The sequence below is a fragment of the Danio aesculapii genome, chromosome 12 (assembly GCF_903798145.1).
Source record: "Danio aesculapii chromosome 12, fDanAes4.1, whole genome shotgun sequence".
NCBI classification, from domain to species: Eukaryota; Metazoa; Chordata; class Actinopteri; order Cypriniformes; family Danionidae; genus Danio; species Danio aesculapii.
The window spans coordinates 36,845,609-36,863,362 of NC_079446.1; the positions used below are offsets into that span (position 1 = coordinate 36,845,609).

The 17,754-nt window shown below is 32.9% G+C and overlaps 1 protein-coding gene across 13 annotated transcripts in view; it reads right to left on the reverse strand.

The window, feature by feature from the left end:
* Positions 1–17,754, reverse strand: part of camk2g1 (calcium/calmodulin-dependent protein kinase (CaM kinase) II gamma 1) — a 164,185-nt gene that overhangs the window by 7,473 nt on the left and 138,958 nt on the right. For 4 of the 13 annotated variants that reach the window (XM_056469135.1, XM_056469139.1, XM_056469138.1 and 1 more), the window contains 5 exons: positions 16,898–16,938; positions 14,779–14,865; positions 11,231–11,275; positions 9,517–9,571; positions 8,283–8,387 (listed from right to left, as the gene is read on the reverse strand). In XM_056469135.1, coding sequence (XP_056325110.1) covers positions 8,283–8,387; positions 9,517–9,571; positions 11,231–11,275; positions 14,779–14,865; positions 16,898–16,938 — 333 coding nt within the window. Of the gene's footprint in view, positions 1–1,767; positions 1,906–8,282; positions 8,388–9,516; positions 9,572–11,230; positions 11,276–14,778; positions 14,866–16,897; positions 16,939–17,754 lie in introns of all 13 variants that reach the window. The other 9 variants (XM_056469144.1, XM_056469141.1, XM_056469143.1 and 6 more) reach the window with 6 other exon arrangements.

Here is a 17,754-nt window from a genome sequence, read left to right on the forward strand (position 1 = left end):
AATTCAAGAAAAACAAAAAAAAGTCTAACATTTTGTTGAAATTCTGTAGTTTGTAATTTTGTTTTCCAATATTTTGCATGTATAAATTAATGTATTATCTTTCTATTTCTTAAGATGTTCTGTGACTAAAATATTACTTTAATAAATATATCCATTTAATTAATGTGTTTTGTTCAAATCCACCAATATATGACCTATATTTTGTGATAAATTAATAAAAATATTCATTTGCAAAATGGGCTGAACCAAAATATGCTGAGCACTGTATGTAAACAAACAAACTAATGACCTTACGTTTCCTTCCTCTTCTCGTGCTCTGCTTTGTATAACTGACTTTTTATGTAGCAACTGTTCTAGCCACAGTAAACCGTACTCTGTGCCTTTTTTATTTATTCTCACATAAATATTAAGACATTAGACAATGACTGAAATTCTGTATGATTTAAAGTTTACAAACTAACTACACTGTACTAGAGAAATCAACATCATTTTCAATCTTTACACATTAACAATAAGGTGCTAAATGCAGCATTTACAAGTCTGAATCTCATAACTAAAGTCATTTTGATATGGTGCAAACAGATTTTTCCACAGATATTAAAAATATTTAAAAAACATGTGTAAATTGTCACAATAAATAACCGATTTAAATGTTTACACTGGAAAATATTGCAAAAAATGTAAATAGGTCTTAAAGGGAAAGTGAAGCAGTCAGTCAAGTTTACATTATTTTGTAAATTGATTTCCACTTTGATGAAAATATAGTTAAACTCGATTAATGTAACCATTATTGAAGAAAACGGCATGTTTTACTACAGTTTTTAGACCTAGGGTGCTGCCATCTTGGAATATTGCTGTGTCTGAGGTTACAGGGTTGGTTCCAGATACAATGGAAGTAATGAACTGAACATGGAAACTGGAAAGTCTGATATAACCCAATGCGTGAAGTTTTGGGTGTAGAGCCGGTGCAAATATAAGCATCAGATGTGTGTCTAATATAAAAATATATGTGTATTTATCTTATTTTTCCATTTAAATACTGATCATTTGATGCACTTTGGTCCACTCTCTGTATTACGCTGCCTGTCTGGGTTTCAACCATGGTTTCAACAAGGTCTGGTACTGAAGTAATGGGGGTGGGTACTTTCACTACTACAGCCCCTCGCCTCTTTTCGTGTTCAAACAAAACAAAGACTATTGCATTTTTTTCACATGGCAGTTTTTTTTATGTCCTTCATACATGTTGAGAGATCGAGTTGATCAACTTAAAAAGGAAATATGTGTTGACTTTGGGTTAAACTAGGCTTTGTCTTCTCTGTGTTCAGTCCATTACTTCCACTATATCTGTTCAGCTTAGGGAATAGAACCAACCCCGTGATTTCAGACATGTTGATTTTCAAAGATGGTGGCGCCCTAGGTCTTCAAGCTTTACTAAAACATGCCCTTTCCTTCAAAATGGCTACATTAATCGAGTTTGTAATATATATTTACATCAAACTGGAAACCAATTTACAAAATAATGTAAACTTGACTGACTGCTTCACTTCCACTTTAATGGTGTGACTGCATGCATGGGTCCGTGCGTATTCAATTATATTAATGTCCTCCATAACAAAGATAAATAAATCATCCCAACAAGTCACAACCTTAATCAACGCAAGCTGCCCACTGTTTCATCTGATTTAATGTCACTACTGTACCTACTTCTATTAGTATAAAGCACTGTGTGTATGCGTGTGTGTGTCCTGTTTTACCCCACACACTTACACTGAGCTGCGGACGCACTTGCCATGACACTGCCGAGCCCATGGGCAGAGGCAGAGGGGCCAGACTGAGCGCGCTCTAACTCTGAACAATGTCCTGAACTGTTCCATGCCAAGCGTTTAATGTCATGCACAGGGACGGCTGCAACACATAACGCAGCACACGAAACACAGCCGATGATGCATGCAAAGAGACAGAGGACGCATGAACACACAGAGCATGAAGGACAACCAGAAATGAACATTCTGTCAACGTTTACTCAAGCTCAAATTTTAACTCAATGTATTATGTATATATCAACTATATATATAACTCAAATTTTAATGTATATATACATACATGTATACATACAAAGTTGAAATCAGAATTATTAGCCCCTCTGAATTTTTAGCCGTCCTGTTAATTTTTCCCCCAATTTCTGTTTAACAGAGAGAAGATTTTTCCAACACATTTCTAAACATAATAATTTTAATAACTCATTTATAATAACTGATTTACTTGGGACAACTAGGTTAATTAAGTTAACTAGGCAGGTTAGGGTGATTAGGCAAGTTATTGTATAACAGTGGTTTGTTCTGCAGACTATTGAAAAAATGATTAGTTTAAAGGGGCTAATAATTTTGACTCTAAAATGGTTCATAAAAAAATAAAAAAAAACTGCTTTTATTCTAGCCCCTATAAAACAAATAAGACTTTCCCCAGAAGAAAAAAAATATTATCAGAGATACTGTGAAAATGTTCTTGCTCTGTTAAACATCGTTTGGTAAATATTTAAAAAAAGAAGAAAAAAAAAATCAAAGGGGGGCTAATATATATATATATATATATATATATATATATATATATATATATATATATATATATATATATATATATATATATATATATATATATATATATATATATATATCATGAAATAACATGGATAGGAAAACTGCAGAGCACCAAAAATCTTTTTGGAGCTTCTTAGTGACTGAAAATATTTGTATGGGATTGAGCAGCATAAACATTTGTCTAAATTTCTCCTGATAAATTAATTTGGGCTTGGAACAACATGAGGATGAGTAACTAATGACAGAATCATAATTTATTTTTTGGGAAATGGTTTATTAGGTAAAAGCATTTGGGTCAAAGAAATGATATCCCTTTTTTGTCTACATTAAATTGTATTTACAAAATGTATTGTAAAAATGTACAAAATTGTTTTGTAAAAAGTGCTTAGTTGACTTACAAAAGCGATTAAACTTTGTTTGTTATTTTAATTTAATAATTTATTTGGTAAATTAGATGAGGGTGGGGCCAAGCTGAAGCACTCCCTCTGATCCCCAGGCTCTGCAATGGTTGGGGAAATTCCAAATTAAACCAAAACAGTTACAATTGGCTTAAGATTGGCACTGAAAATTCAGGAAATGTGTCAACCAGCAGAACCTGGACATTTATATATTAATTAAAATTATCTCAATTAATTGTGCATAAATATAAAAAATTAAGTCAGCTTAATGCCGTGTTCACACCAGACGCAGTATGCACGGATAAATCGCGCTATCCGTGCATAAATAGACACGTGAACATTTTTGAGTTTACTCGCTTCATTTGCGCGTCAAATTCACTTCACAATAGACGCAGATTCACGTCATGGGCTTCTGTCTGCCCGGTGGGTGTAACTTCGTTGCTAAATGGCTAACATGGATTTCAGCTGTGTTTATGTGCTTTAGGAAGGATGAAAACCAACATCAATTCGTTTGGAGCCGTGTCTAAGTCCACTAGATCCTTTCAGAGGTGCACCCAGCTCTTTGAGTTTGTAAACTCCCACAGAAACTATCCCTGGTGATGGAAGCTTTCAGTGGGGATTGTCCAGTGTCGGCAGGAGGATTTTCCCCCAGGACACCAACAATAGCCGCTACGTCATAATCATGCCCCTACAAGACAGCTCATGATTGGTTAACAAGGTGCAAATGTCTGTTGAAGTTCCGATTTTCCAACTTGAGCAATTCACACGTCAATCGGGCAAAACGCTCAACTAACGGCACTTTATTCACACGAATTGCATCATTCGCGCCACCTCATTCGCGCGTATAATGCTGCAGGATGTCTATTCACGTCTATGCATTGACTTAACATGTAAATACAGCGCTTGATGCTTCATCCGCATCTGGTATGAACGCAGCATAACAGTTCCAAGTTTAAACAGGTTTACTTTTTAAATAAAACTATTTATATTCTTGTCGCTTTTAAGGCATTGAGTTTACTCACTTTAAGTAACTAATCATCTTTTACGCTAACTGAATATTATAATAAATCCAGGCAAAGCATTTACTTTAATATTTCTAATATTTGAGCAAAGATAATGTAAACTGTTTCATCGATATTTAGTCCAACAGAAATGTTTATTTAACATGCAAAATACTTATTCTGGCCAGTATATATTAAAACATACAGTATGAAAGATCGAGTATATTTTAAACAAAAAAAATCTAATTTTTAATTGACACTTCAGTATTATTTTGGGGATGCATTGATCCCTAAATAGTCTACAAATGCTTCCTAAATTTACTTGTTTTAAAATGTTTTGTTAGATAAAATATTACACTTAACAGCATTTCAGTGGGTTGTCTTCCAGAAATCATGGTTGAAATGTGCAATAAGCATTAATTGATCTTTTTTGTTTCTTTGACCCAGCAGTTTAACAATACAGTTATTTTGTTGTACTTCATAACACAGTGTTACCATGTAAACAAGTAGATGAAGAATGAAAAAGACAAAGAAATTGTTAAAATGGAAACATGTCCAGAAGCAGGTTTAAAATGTACATCAGATATAAAGTAGGGAACATAAGGGCGGAGGGAGGATGGAGGAAATGGTGCTGTAGACAGATGTTAAATGAACAAAGCAGGTGTGAATGAGGTCCTGGATGACATGTTGCAGCTGCAGGCTTTTTCTGGCTTGGACACAGAAGCATGCCAATTTTTCTTTTATTCCATTACTCTTGTGGTATTTTATCCAATTTTCAAGTGTATTTTTTTTTTACAATAACTAAATATATGGTAAGATGACTGACAGAAACATTAAAAGTGACAGTTCACTCAAAAATGTAAATTTACCCACCGTTTACTCACATTCAATGTATTCCAAACCTGTTTGAGTTTCCTTCATTAAAACTCCAACATTCTTCAAAATAACTTCTTTTGTGTTCAACAACAACAAAAATGAAATTCGTACAGGTTTGGAACACCTTGAGGGTAAAAAAAATATACATATTTTTGAACTGTCACTAAGATTTTTTGTTGGGGGGGGGGGGGGGGGGGGGTTGTCAGTTACAAAATCTACTACAAATATTTTTGTTAATTTAAAAGTGGTTAAAAAAGTATGCATTTCAGCAACTGTATGAATATAACATGTACAGACATATGGTTGTATTACACATATGCTATATCTGTTTTGTATCTCTGCTCTCTTCAACATGTTTTAAAATGACCAAAACCATAAGGAATATATTATAAAACCCGTCTAAACATATAGTACCGTTTAAAACTTTGGTCATGCTTTACAATATAGTGAATGGACGGTGAGTTAATACGAACTAACAATGAACAACTGTGTTTTTATTAACTAACGTTACCAAGCATGGATAAGTAGTGTAATAAATGAACTTTTCATTGTTTGTTCATGTTAATAAACGCATTAACGAATACAAACTTACTGTAAAGTGTAACGCTGCATTTAAAATAGTAAAACAGTACTATTGTGGTGTATTTTATTTTATTACCATTCATACCATATTATATTTTAAAGTCTAATATAGTTCAGTCTTCAAAGTCACATGATTCTTTAGAAATTGTTCCAATATGCTGATCTGAAAACAGTTGTGCTGCCTAATATTATTGTGAAAACAAGTAAACACTTGTTTTGTCATAACTGTGTTAAACAGAAATAAAAAAAGTCTAATTCATGATGTTCTGTAACTTGTTGAACAGAAATATTTTATTCAAAATAAATGAAATTTAATGAATACATTTTACTGGCTGCAAGTGCAAACTTTAGAACGGTAGTATGTAAAAATCTTTGGTCATTAACAAATCGTGTTGAAGAAATTTAACTACATTAAAACTGAATTAAAATTAAAATAAGCATTAGAAATCAACAAAGACTATGTATTAATACAAAATAAAATCCCTAGACACTGAGAAGGCCTAATTCAGTTTTTAAGGTCTGAAACTCTTTAAAAGTTGTTGTTACAAGTGAAAAATAAAAACTGCACACTGAAATGAGTGTATGTGCCAAAAAAAAGTTAACATTTATGATTTCTGTAACAGTAAAGAGAAGGGTTTTAAGACTTCAGTGACAATTTGAGGAAAAGAAAAGGAAAATCAGGAGTAGAGCATCTAAAAGGCCAGTCTAGAAACTGAAGGGGCATTTTAATTATGACAGATCTGGAAATAGTACAGTTGAGCAGCATGCATCAGGGGACAATACATCAGGGATTAACTGTGACATACCGTTCTATACTGAAAACAAGTGACCCTTATGATAGTATGCTAAAGGGCAGACTGGAGTTGTTGGGGGACGAAAAGTAGGGCCCTATGATTTCCGGATGGATGAAATCACAGAATCTAGTCATGATGAATCTGTACACAAAGTCTGTGTTGGAATATTAAAGAGTTACATTTCTAAAACCACTGTATAGATTACTACACATATACTCGGTGTATTCAGCATCTGCCTATGGAAGGCAATCAGGGCCAAAAGTCTTTAAATGACAATTGAAATTGTATTACATCAGTTTGCACAGTTTACTACATCAACTAGCAATATAGCCAGTGTGTTTGCTGTATTTGAGACTATTGCATGGTATATATACACTTTAACAAACATAAGATGTCACGTTCACACAAAGGTATACTGACAAGTACATATGCAAATATCAAAAATTGTCACTTCCCCCCCAAAAAAAACTATATTTAAGACTGTATTTGCATATGTAATGCAATGTTTTGTTGGTACGCATATATCAGACATCATGTTTCTAATATACTAGCTTGTACATATACAAATATCATGCATTATTTCACCCTTCAAAAAATAGCTGCGCCTCAAAGTCAAACTGTAAGTGTCAACATACTAAATGAACACTAAAATTGGTCACATTAAACTATGCGTGCTGTCAAAATGAAATTGTAAAAAGACTTTTGGCCCAAATGACCCCCCATAACAGCCATCTTAATACTGTGTATGAGGACATGAACATAATATCATCTCAATAGCTGCTCTGAGAATTGTATTTTCAATTTTTTTTAGGCAGTATATTATTGCCATATCATGTAGATGTAGAAACTAATCTTTATGACCACACATCAAAATAAAAGTGTGGCATAAAGGGATAGCGCAAGCAAAAAATTGACATTTACTCACCTTCATGTGGTTAAAAACACAAAAGAAGATATTTTAAAGAAAGCTGGAAACTGTAACCACTATAGAAGTCAATGTTCACAGGTTTCTTCAAAATATCTTCTTGTGTGTTCAACAGAGCAAAGAAACTCCTTAAGGTTTATACGAAGTGTTCAGATACAAAAACCTCTCTAAGTGGCATTTGTAAATTTCTTCTATGGATGCTTTCACACCTGCAGATCGATTGTTTTGTTCTGAAACTGGGATTAAAATTGTTACAATGTTTACTTTTGTTCTTGGAGCAATTTCACACGGCAAAGTTTCTAAAGACACCAAAATAGTTAAAACAAGTCACGTGCATGTAAACTCTCCTTACATTGGTCAGAGTTTCACGAAAAAAAAAACTATCAGATCGTAATTTCAGCCAATTTTCCTAGTGAATCAACAGCACTCAGTAATATTTCAGCATGCTTTCAATTTTGCATTCGACATGAAACGCACATTTACTGGTAGTTTGGAGGGGGAAAAGTACTTTATGCATTAAGAGTTCCTAAAATGCAATTATGCGAATGCATCAGTAAGTGTCAAATGTTTATTTAATAAAGTTGCATGATTTAAATTAATTAGACAAATATTGGTTGTTGCTAGATCGGATATGGTTGTGGCCGCAAGTTAACGAGAATTATTTATTAAATTTCCCATTTATTGAAATTTATCAACATCTACCCCCACCCTAAACCCAACCGTCAGAGTAATGTAAATACAGTAGTTGTACAGAGTATTATTTATGCGATCTATTAAATTACCCAATAAATGTAATTTTTTAACGCCTACCCCCGATCCTAAACCCAACCGTCACAGTATTGTAAAAATATTAATTATTGTTATACAGTGTCACAAAAAATAGAAAATACAAAAAATAAAATCAAAGAAAACTTATTTATGTTAGACAGAGCAAAAAATAACAAACAAACAAACAAATTTTAGCTTTAAAAAACAGCAGAATTTGGCAATTGGATTTCATAGGGCCCTACATTAGGGTCTGGGCCTGAAGGTTTGGGGTGGGGGTGGTTGGGTGGGTGGGTAGGGTTATATTGAAGGTGCCCAGGTGGTACGAGAGGATCTTGACTTACTGGCAGGAGAGCCCTGTGGTGAAGCCACCAGAGCGGGCGGCTCTTCCCCGGCACTGCACTGACTCATCACGGCACTGTCACTGCTCGCTCCCTGCGCACTCTCAGCTGCCACAGCCCAAAACCACACATCACCAGGAGGAAAAACACACACATCTCTCATATCTCTCGCCAGCCCAAACACACTAACATCAACACCACACACACACCAACGTACAAACGCCGGCACTGAATCAGCACTAAACATCTTAACGCTCTAGATGGGTTGCGTTCAGATCAATACAGAAGCGCTGTGCTTATGGACTACAGCTGATGATCCTGGATTTTTGAGCGATGGCGTGATTATCTATGGGTGGAGCTGTGGTTGAGTTTCTCCGAGGCCAATTTCCTGTCCTTATCACGTAAACCTCAGACATGATGGTATGAATGATAAGGCTTTTTAAGCTGCCATTGTCCGTCCAGGCTTTGGGTGAGTAAGGAGAGGAAATGAATTCGTGCCTGGCCCTTTTCGTGACGGAAAACTGCATCGGCGAGAGTCCCTCGGGGAAAACAGTCCGTTCACAACATGCTAATGAACTTACAAGACACGGCACATCAACAAACATCTAAATAAGTGGGGTGGAAAACACAGGACACACACTAACACATGGACACGCACGAAATCTACAAGGAAACCTATCGAGACACTGACGGCTTACATTTATGCTGTTTTTATTTCGTTCATTTGAACTTGGCTAGAGATATATTTGTGTGACAATGAAAAACTGTGAGTGATCTGACAAAAAGATACTTGTTAAACTTGGATGTGGAAATTTGGATGGGACTAAATTTCCCTGAGGATGTTTAATCTCTCTCTTGCTATTTTAAAGTTCAGAGAAATCTAATCCCGTCCAGATTGCAGTGTTTATCAGTGCTCTAAATATTTATTCTCCTTCTTTATAGCTAAATCTCTACAATGCACCTTTAGTAACAGTGCAATTTAGCTGTAAACATAAAGAAGACTTGTGCCATCATGCATGTTAATCGATTGTAATTCCCCTACTGTCCAACCATCAGCCTCAGGGGTTTGATCTTTCAGATTGATGTGTGTGCTGTTTAATAACAGGGGTGTGTTTTTGGTGACATGACAGCGGAGAGTTTGGACAGGAGAGGGTTTACTCTTCTGACATGAGCACTGGGATCTGAAGGGCCGCAGTGCTGTAGGCATGCAGAGAACAGGAGGAGAGGATTTGTGTACCTTTCCTACCTTTCATATCCTCTTCCTCATTGGTGTTGCAGCTCTCTGTGGAGCCCTGCAGACGGAAGCAAACAAAGAACATACAACACAAACAAAACATGAGGATAGGTAATGAATGGGGTTAGATTATGGTCTCTGAAATTGGTTTCAAAATGAAGCCTGGGTAAATCTGAATTATATTTGATATTGTTGACTATTTTAAAGTTGACAATTTTTGTTGACAAACCTAATTGTTGACACTAATAACTACTAGTAAAATTAAACATTTGAATAACTAATATCTGTCTTGTAACTAATATTTGTCTTTGCCTTGATGACAGCACAAATTCGCTTCATTCGAGCTTCAAATTCACTGCACGATAGACGCGGATTCACGTCACTAGCGGAGCTTGTCTGCCCTGTAACTCTAGTTTTGTTGCTAACGGCTAACATGAATTTTATCAAGAGAGTAGCTGTGCTTTAGGAAGGCTGAAAAACAGTGTAGATTCATTCGGCGTCGTGTTTGAGTCCATTAATCCACTCCTTTCAGAGGTGCACCCAGCTCTGTGAGTTCATCAACTCCTCCAGAAACTATACATGGACGATGGAAGCTTTCAGCGGTGCTTCAGACTGAGCCAAGTTTAAAGAGTTTTAAGTTGTCTGGTGTCAGCAGGAGGATTTCCCCTTGGGACACCAACAACAGGCAATACGTCATAATCACACCCTACAAGAGTAAGCTCCTGATTGGTTAACGTGGTGCAAATGTCGGCTAAAGTTCAGATTCGTCATTCGCATCACCGTATTCATCATCTATTCAATTATTATGTATTCAGATACCAAAAAATTCAAAACCTTAAAATACTTATTATACTTTAATATATAATACTTAATATTATACTTTAATATATAATACTTAATATTATACTTTAATATTAAATAATGCATTCAGAGCATTATAAAAAATTATTTATTTTTAAAATTATTAATTTTCATAATCAGTTTGGAATTCACATGAAGACAGTAATCAAACGTTAGAGAACAATGTTATTATTATTTATTGAAATATTAACAATTTTAATATAATGTTGCTAAATTAAAAAAAAAGTTTTCTAAAGAAATGTTCCACGTATAAATTAACATCATATAGATTTTTTTTTACATTTAGCAACATTATTTTAAAACTAGAACTAGTTATTCGTCCGGATACCGCCACAGGATGTGTATTCTCGTCTTTGCAATTGACTTAACATGTAAATCACTCACGCTTGTTGCTTCATCCGTGTCTGGTGTGAACACACCATAAGGATTACTAGGATAATTAGGCAAGTTAGATTGATTGGACAACAGTGGTTTGTTCTGTAGACAATCAAAAAAATAACAATTTCTAAATGGGGCTAGTAATATTTCCCTTTTCAGTTTTGTTTTTACATTCAATATTTTATTAATTCTAGACTTTCTCCAGAAGGAAAATATAATAGAAAACATTGTGAAAATGCCCTGTTAAACATCCCTTGGCTAATATGAATAATTCAATATACTAATTATGCATTTTTATTATTAAAAATGCCACTAAATTGTTAAAATAACAAAATAAAAAAATTCAATAATAAAATTTATGTAATAAACATAATAAAAACAGAAATATTCCCATAGATTCACACAGAAAAAGAACAACAATAGTGCAATGAGTGAATACCTATTTTAAATGCTCCAGAAAAACAAAAACAAATCATACCTTTGGCCCATCGGCGGGGTTGTGCACAACTGTAGTTTGTGGCTCCTGTGAAAAATGAACAAGATTTCACATTATTATTGAAGCAGGAGGACAAAGATCTGGTTAAAAGACAACATCACCAAAGAAAACACACACACACACACACACACTTAAAGGAACAAAATGAGGATTCTGAAATCACAAAGAAATAATGATTTATAAAGACAAATACATTCTGTGGAAACACAAGGTTGGGGTTCACAATGAGCCTGATGAAAATTCACTCATTACAAAACAAACAAAAAAAAAAACGACCACACATGTACGCTTATAAAGTTCGAAATGACATGCAGAGATGTAAAGATGCAGTTTCTCATATTTAATTAAAAAGTATCCACTATATTTTTCCTTTGATCAACTTATTCCCATAAAAACGGACTCAATTGAAGCCTCAAAATAGTGGACATCAATAGCTGCTTGTGTTTTATGGTAACCCAGTGGTCTGCAAGCTGTCCATCAGCACTGTGGAGGCATTTTGGAGGCCTCTGGAGGGGTCAGGGTTAACTTGTGCACTTAATGGATTGTTTTGGACGTCCCAGGATGCTCTTTACTCAGATGTTTGGGCAGTCGAGCAAACAAGGCCCATCTGAAGTGTCAATCCACTGGTCTTTTCCTAAATCTCCAGAGGACACTGCTGGTGTCCAACAAGCCCGAATAGCTGACAGCTTTCTGTGTGGGACACAGCATCTTTACTGGGAATGGTTTATGCACTCTGACTTGAAATGATCTTGCTATTTGTTGGAATCCATACATTGTTACTTTGTATGGTGGCTTGTCTAAAAACGTTTTTATATAGGCTATTTCTACTTCTTTAAAAGAGCTGGATAGTACCTCATTACATGTAATCTGGATTACATAATCATCTATTTAATCATTATGCAATTAGATTCTAAAATTTAAAACTTTAATTAAAATATGTATTAAATATTGCATTATAAGTATTATATCACATTATATATATTTATTTACATAATTTTGCTTAAATGAATTTCAATGAAGACAATAAACAAATCACAATTTACTGATTCAAAGTATTATAATTAAAAAAAACTATTCTACAGAAGTTACCACATATAAATTAAGAAAATTTTGTAATTTAGCAAAACAAAAATGTTTAGATTTTAGTAACAATAACTTAGACTTTTTATTCAGTTTGTGGTCTCATTTTATCTGTAACACTGTAAGCTATGACATCGACTGGTCTTTTACTCCAAAGACTCCGTTTTCGCGTGTAAGTACCATAGTAAAACGATGTAAACAATAGGTCTCCGACAGAAACGGTGACATAAACAAATGAATAACCATCCATAATTCAACACTATTGTGTCAGTGGACTAAATGTGCTTGATGGGATGTTTTTCTGTGCGCTCTTACCTTTCAAAATAAACTGTGACGTACAGCAATGAATGCGTGTGTGTGTGTTGTTAATATGATGATATGTACGCCATATCTAATAAGCGTTTTCCGCAAAACTTAAACAAATTTAGCAAATACATTCTTTATAAGCTTTCCATTGAAAAACAACTAGCTGCAATGGGTTGTAGCTTTAAACTGATGTAGAGTTTTTCAAGTCTGCTCTTTTTGGAGTAATCTATTCATAAACATTGACATGTGGAAAAACAGCGCCTCAGTGCGTCCTCGTCGGGGTGCTGGCTAAAGGGTTAAAATGATGCTAATATTTAAATATATGAATAACATTGTTCAATATCGAACACAGTTTAATATTTATGTTCGCATGAAAATTTTCTAATTTTAAAGTTTACAGCATTTAACATTAATTGTTTTTGTTGTAAAATTCTGCATTATGCTAAATTTAAAAATTGTGATGCACAAAAATCCCATTCAAAGGTCTAAAGTAGGGCTGCACGATTCTGGCTAAAATGAGAATCACAATAATAATTTTAGGCCTATGTTTGGGTCTACTGTTGGTTAAAATGCTCAATTTTGTATAGACTTGGAATGGTGGACTTGAATAAATTTTAAATTTGTGCTGGTCATTAATGCACAGTAAAGTGACAGCCTCAGAATACAACTATTCATAATTCTGAAGTTGAATTATTATATTTGAGACATGTGCTTGTCATTTGTCATTGACAACATTATTAGACCATTTTTTCTACTGGTAAAATGAAACGTGTCATTATCATACTCCCTCTTGCATTATATTCAACATTATACAGGCTACAGTAGTTGTAGTCAGTGTAAAATATTTATTTTCAGGCACAATTATTTGTGTTCGCCGTGAAACAAAAAACATATCAAATGCATGTCATAATCATAACTTTAAAATGCGATATGATCATTTAAATGATGTGCGCGCGTTCGGTTTCACTTTCCCTGCCAAGTGAGCTTATGTTATGGCTGCTATTACAAAAAAAAAAACATACAGCAAATCATACCTCCCTCACGGCTTCAAAGCAATCGCTCTGTGCAACAAACTGAATGTTATTTACAACTTTATTATTAGACTGTAATTCACAGCCTATTCAGACATCACTAGTGCATCCCCTCGGTAGTAAACAAATAGTGTGCCAGCTCATGTGTGATTTCACGATCACAAATATGTCATTACACTAAGACGCAAATGACATTTATAGGTGAATTATAGCATATAAATACAGTATGTGACACTTTTAACACCATTTGGAAGTGTCCATGTTGCTGAGCAATGTATATAAAACAATGTGAACACTTGTGTGTCCACCTTACGCTTCTCTCTTGACCTTAAAATTATAATTGGCTGAATTGTAGAAAATCTGAATAAAGAACGTGTGTAGGGTTAAATCGAGATCGCAATCTTTTTTTGATTAATCGTGCAGCCCTAGTCTAAATTAGCCAGAGGAAAAATAGCCATAGGAAATATTCAGGATATTTGTGTCAGGAGTTTGATCCAGAAGTACGTTTACTATGTTTAACTCCTAAAACTAATTCCAGACAAACTGCTTTGATTTGCTCTAAATGATGTTACACCTATTTTTGCCATCAATACAATACACTATAACCTCAATCAAACGTTGAAAGTAATCTAAAAGAAAACATGACCTAATATGTGCAATCCAATATGTAACTATAATTCATAATAAGTAAAAGACTTAAATTCATAATTTACCCAGCACTGACTATTTAATATCACATAAGTTCTTGTCTGGTGTCTGTATTTTATTAGCAGCACATGTAAAAGACCAAGAAGAGTGTAGTAGAAAGACATAATTCAACAGTTTACTGGTATAAACAAACAACTCCTAATCACATTATGATAAAAATCCCAATCACGAGTTTCAGACGTGCTTCTAAAGGTCATGACCGCTCAAAAAAAATAAAATAAAATAAATGAAAAACACAAGGAAAGAACATAACATCTAATGCACAGCAAACTACAGGTCTGAAATATTTAGTACATGCAAAACGATTTCAAAAGACTTCTAGCATGCACCAAATACTGCAAACACTTGAACATGTGCTATGGGATACGGTCAGATGAGTAAATGGGTTACACAGAGATGAGGTACCATAGGTGTAGAAGAGGCTGTGTTGCTTTCTTTCATGGCGTTCACTACAGCGCTCACTACACTGTTTTTAGTGTTGTTTGTCTGGTGCTGAAATAGAGAGGACAGATACAACTTCCTTTTCAGAAAGATGACACCAACCGAGCAGATCCTTCCACAGTTTCAAGTCAGCCATTGTGGTTAGAAAGCATACAATAGAGGAACAGCGTATACGCCAGGAACATCAATGGACAATGATATTCATCATTCAGACATTTAAAGCACAAACAATACTAGATTTCATGGTACCTTAAGACCAGAATATATGAACTCAAACCCAAAACAGTACTTTTTTGGGGTATTAAATCCATGTCCCCTATAATAATAATAATAATAATAATAATAATAATAATAATAATAATAATAATAATAATAACGTAATACTGATGCAAAAACTATGGATGAGTTTTATGTGAATGTAAATTAATTAAATTATATAATAAATATGATTACTGTTATTGTCATTACTAAAATTGGTTGTAGTTTTAATTCATTAAATTAAATAAGAAAAATTGTGGGGGAAATGTGAAGGATCAAAAACAAAATAAATGAAAATGATAACTATCATTATTGTCATTACTGTTATTATGCATGTTGTTGTTATTTTTTTATTATTACTATTAGTAGGGGTAGTAATGATAATAGTAAATGTATAATAATTTAATATTAGCAATATAAAATAAAAAGATAAATATGATTACTGTTATTGCTATTATTATTAGGTTGTAGTTGTAATTCATTCACATTTTTTTGCTTTTCTTATTTAAACTACAAATAAAAATTATTACTGTTGTTATTATTATTATTATTATTATTATTATTATTATTATTATTATTATTATTATTATTATAAGTATTAGTAGTAGTAGTAGTAATGATAACAGTAAATGTATAATAACAATAATAATAATAATAATTTAAAATAAAATGATAAATATGATTTCTGCTATTTTCTATTATTATTATTATTATTATTATTATTATTATTATTATTATTATTATTATTATTATTATTATTATTAGGTTGTAGTTATAATTCATTCACATTTTTTTCTTTTACTTTTCTTGTTTAAATGAAGGAACAAAGATAAAAAGCAAAAAAATTACTACTATTATTATTATTATATAAGCAGTAGTAGTAGTAATACATTTACAGTAATAATAATAATAATAATAATAATAACAACAATAATAATAAAAATAATCACAACTCAATGATCACAGAAACATGTAAATGAAGACAATAAATATCAATACATATGACTGCTATTAGTATTGTTGTTATTATTATATTATTATTATTATTATTATTATTAATTAAGCATCCGGAGAAAACCCACGTGAACACGGGGAGAACATGCACACTCCACACAGAAATGCCAACTAACTCAGCCGAGGCTCGAACCAGCAACCTTCTTGCTGTGAGGTGATTGTGCTACCCACTGCGCTACCGTGATGCCTACTGTTGTTTATATTATTATTAGTAGTAGTAGTAGCAGTAATAATAGAAAATATAATAGTAAATGTATAACAACAACAATATTAGTAGTAGTAATTTAAAATACAATACTAAATAGGACTACGGTTTTCTATTATTGTTGTAGTTTTAATGATAATAGTAATAATAATAATAATAATAATAATTTTAAATATATATTAAATAGGATGACTGTTATTGCTATTATTATGAGGTTGTAGATCTAATTCATTCCCATATTTATTTTATATTTTCTTATTTAAATGAAGGAACAAATATATAAAAAAATAAAATAAAATAATTACTTTTGTTATTAGTATATTATATTATTATTAGCAGTAGCAGTAATAATACATTTACAGTAGTAGTAGTACTAATTATTTTTATTATTATTATTATTATTATTATTATTATTCAATTGTCACAGAAACATGTAAATGAAGACATAAATCATCAATACATATGGCTGCTATTGTTATTATTATTGTCTGATTTTGACTTAACATCAATTTGCAAAGAAATCAGATTAATAGAATCAGCAGAAAGCTGCTGGAAAGATGAAAACAGCTCAAACTGCAGGTGTGTAACAGACATCTGAGAGCTTACCTTCACTCCATCTGCCTTTTTGTTGAGTAAACTTTTGCAAGCTGCAGAGAACAGAAAAAAAAACTAATTACTACAAACAGCGCTGGGTAACAAAACAGACAGAATGCTCACATCTGTACATATTTCAAATCAATCCCCAAATAAAATAATTAAACTGTAGGCTTGCATTCTGTCATTTATTAGCATTCAGGGTTTTTTCATCATGGGAGATTTTTATTGTATTTTTTTTTATAAAAATCGCTATATATCAGTTTAACAAAAAAAAAAAAAAGTATGATCCTTGAGGAGGAGAGATGAAAGTAAAAAAGTACACAACTTTTAAATAAGGCAAGTGAAAACAGGAAATTCATTTTGGTGAAATTGATTTAAAGGGGTCATATTTTGAAGAAATCCAAATGTCCTCGATCTTTATACAAATTTATACAAATATGGTACTGTGTGTGAAAAATACTGTAACGTCTACTCAGAATTATCACTAGTGGCAAAAGTTTAAACTCAACATTATTGACCTTATTCTGCAATGCTGAAGTGCATTCGTTTTTGTGATTGTTTTAGATCTTCTGATTCAATTGCTTATAGGGAAATGACTAGGAACAATAAACAGCAGAAAGCGGTCAAACTACTAAAAGATTCAAATGGCTGCATCCACTCATACGTGAACAGTAAGTTCTGCAGATTATTATTTTAGTCTGATTTAAACCATTTGAATGGCACATTTTATGAGAATTTATCATAATTATAAAAAAAAAAAAAAAAAAATTTCTACTAATGTTCTGCTTAGACTTTTACACACCTGAAACTTGTCTATAGCGCTTGTTCACTGCTGCTCTTATAGTTGTGTAAATTGCTTCCTTGTC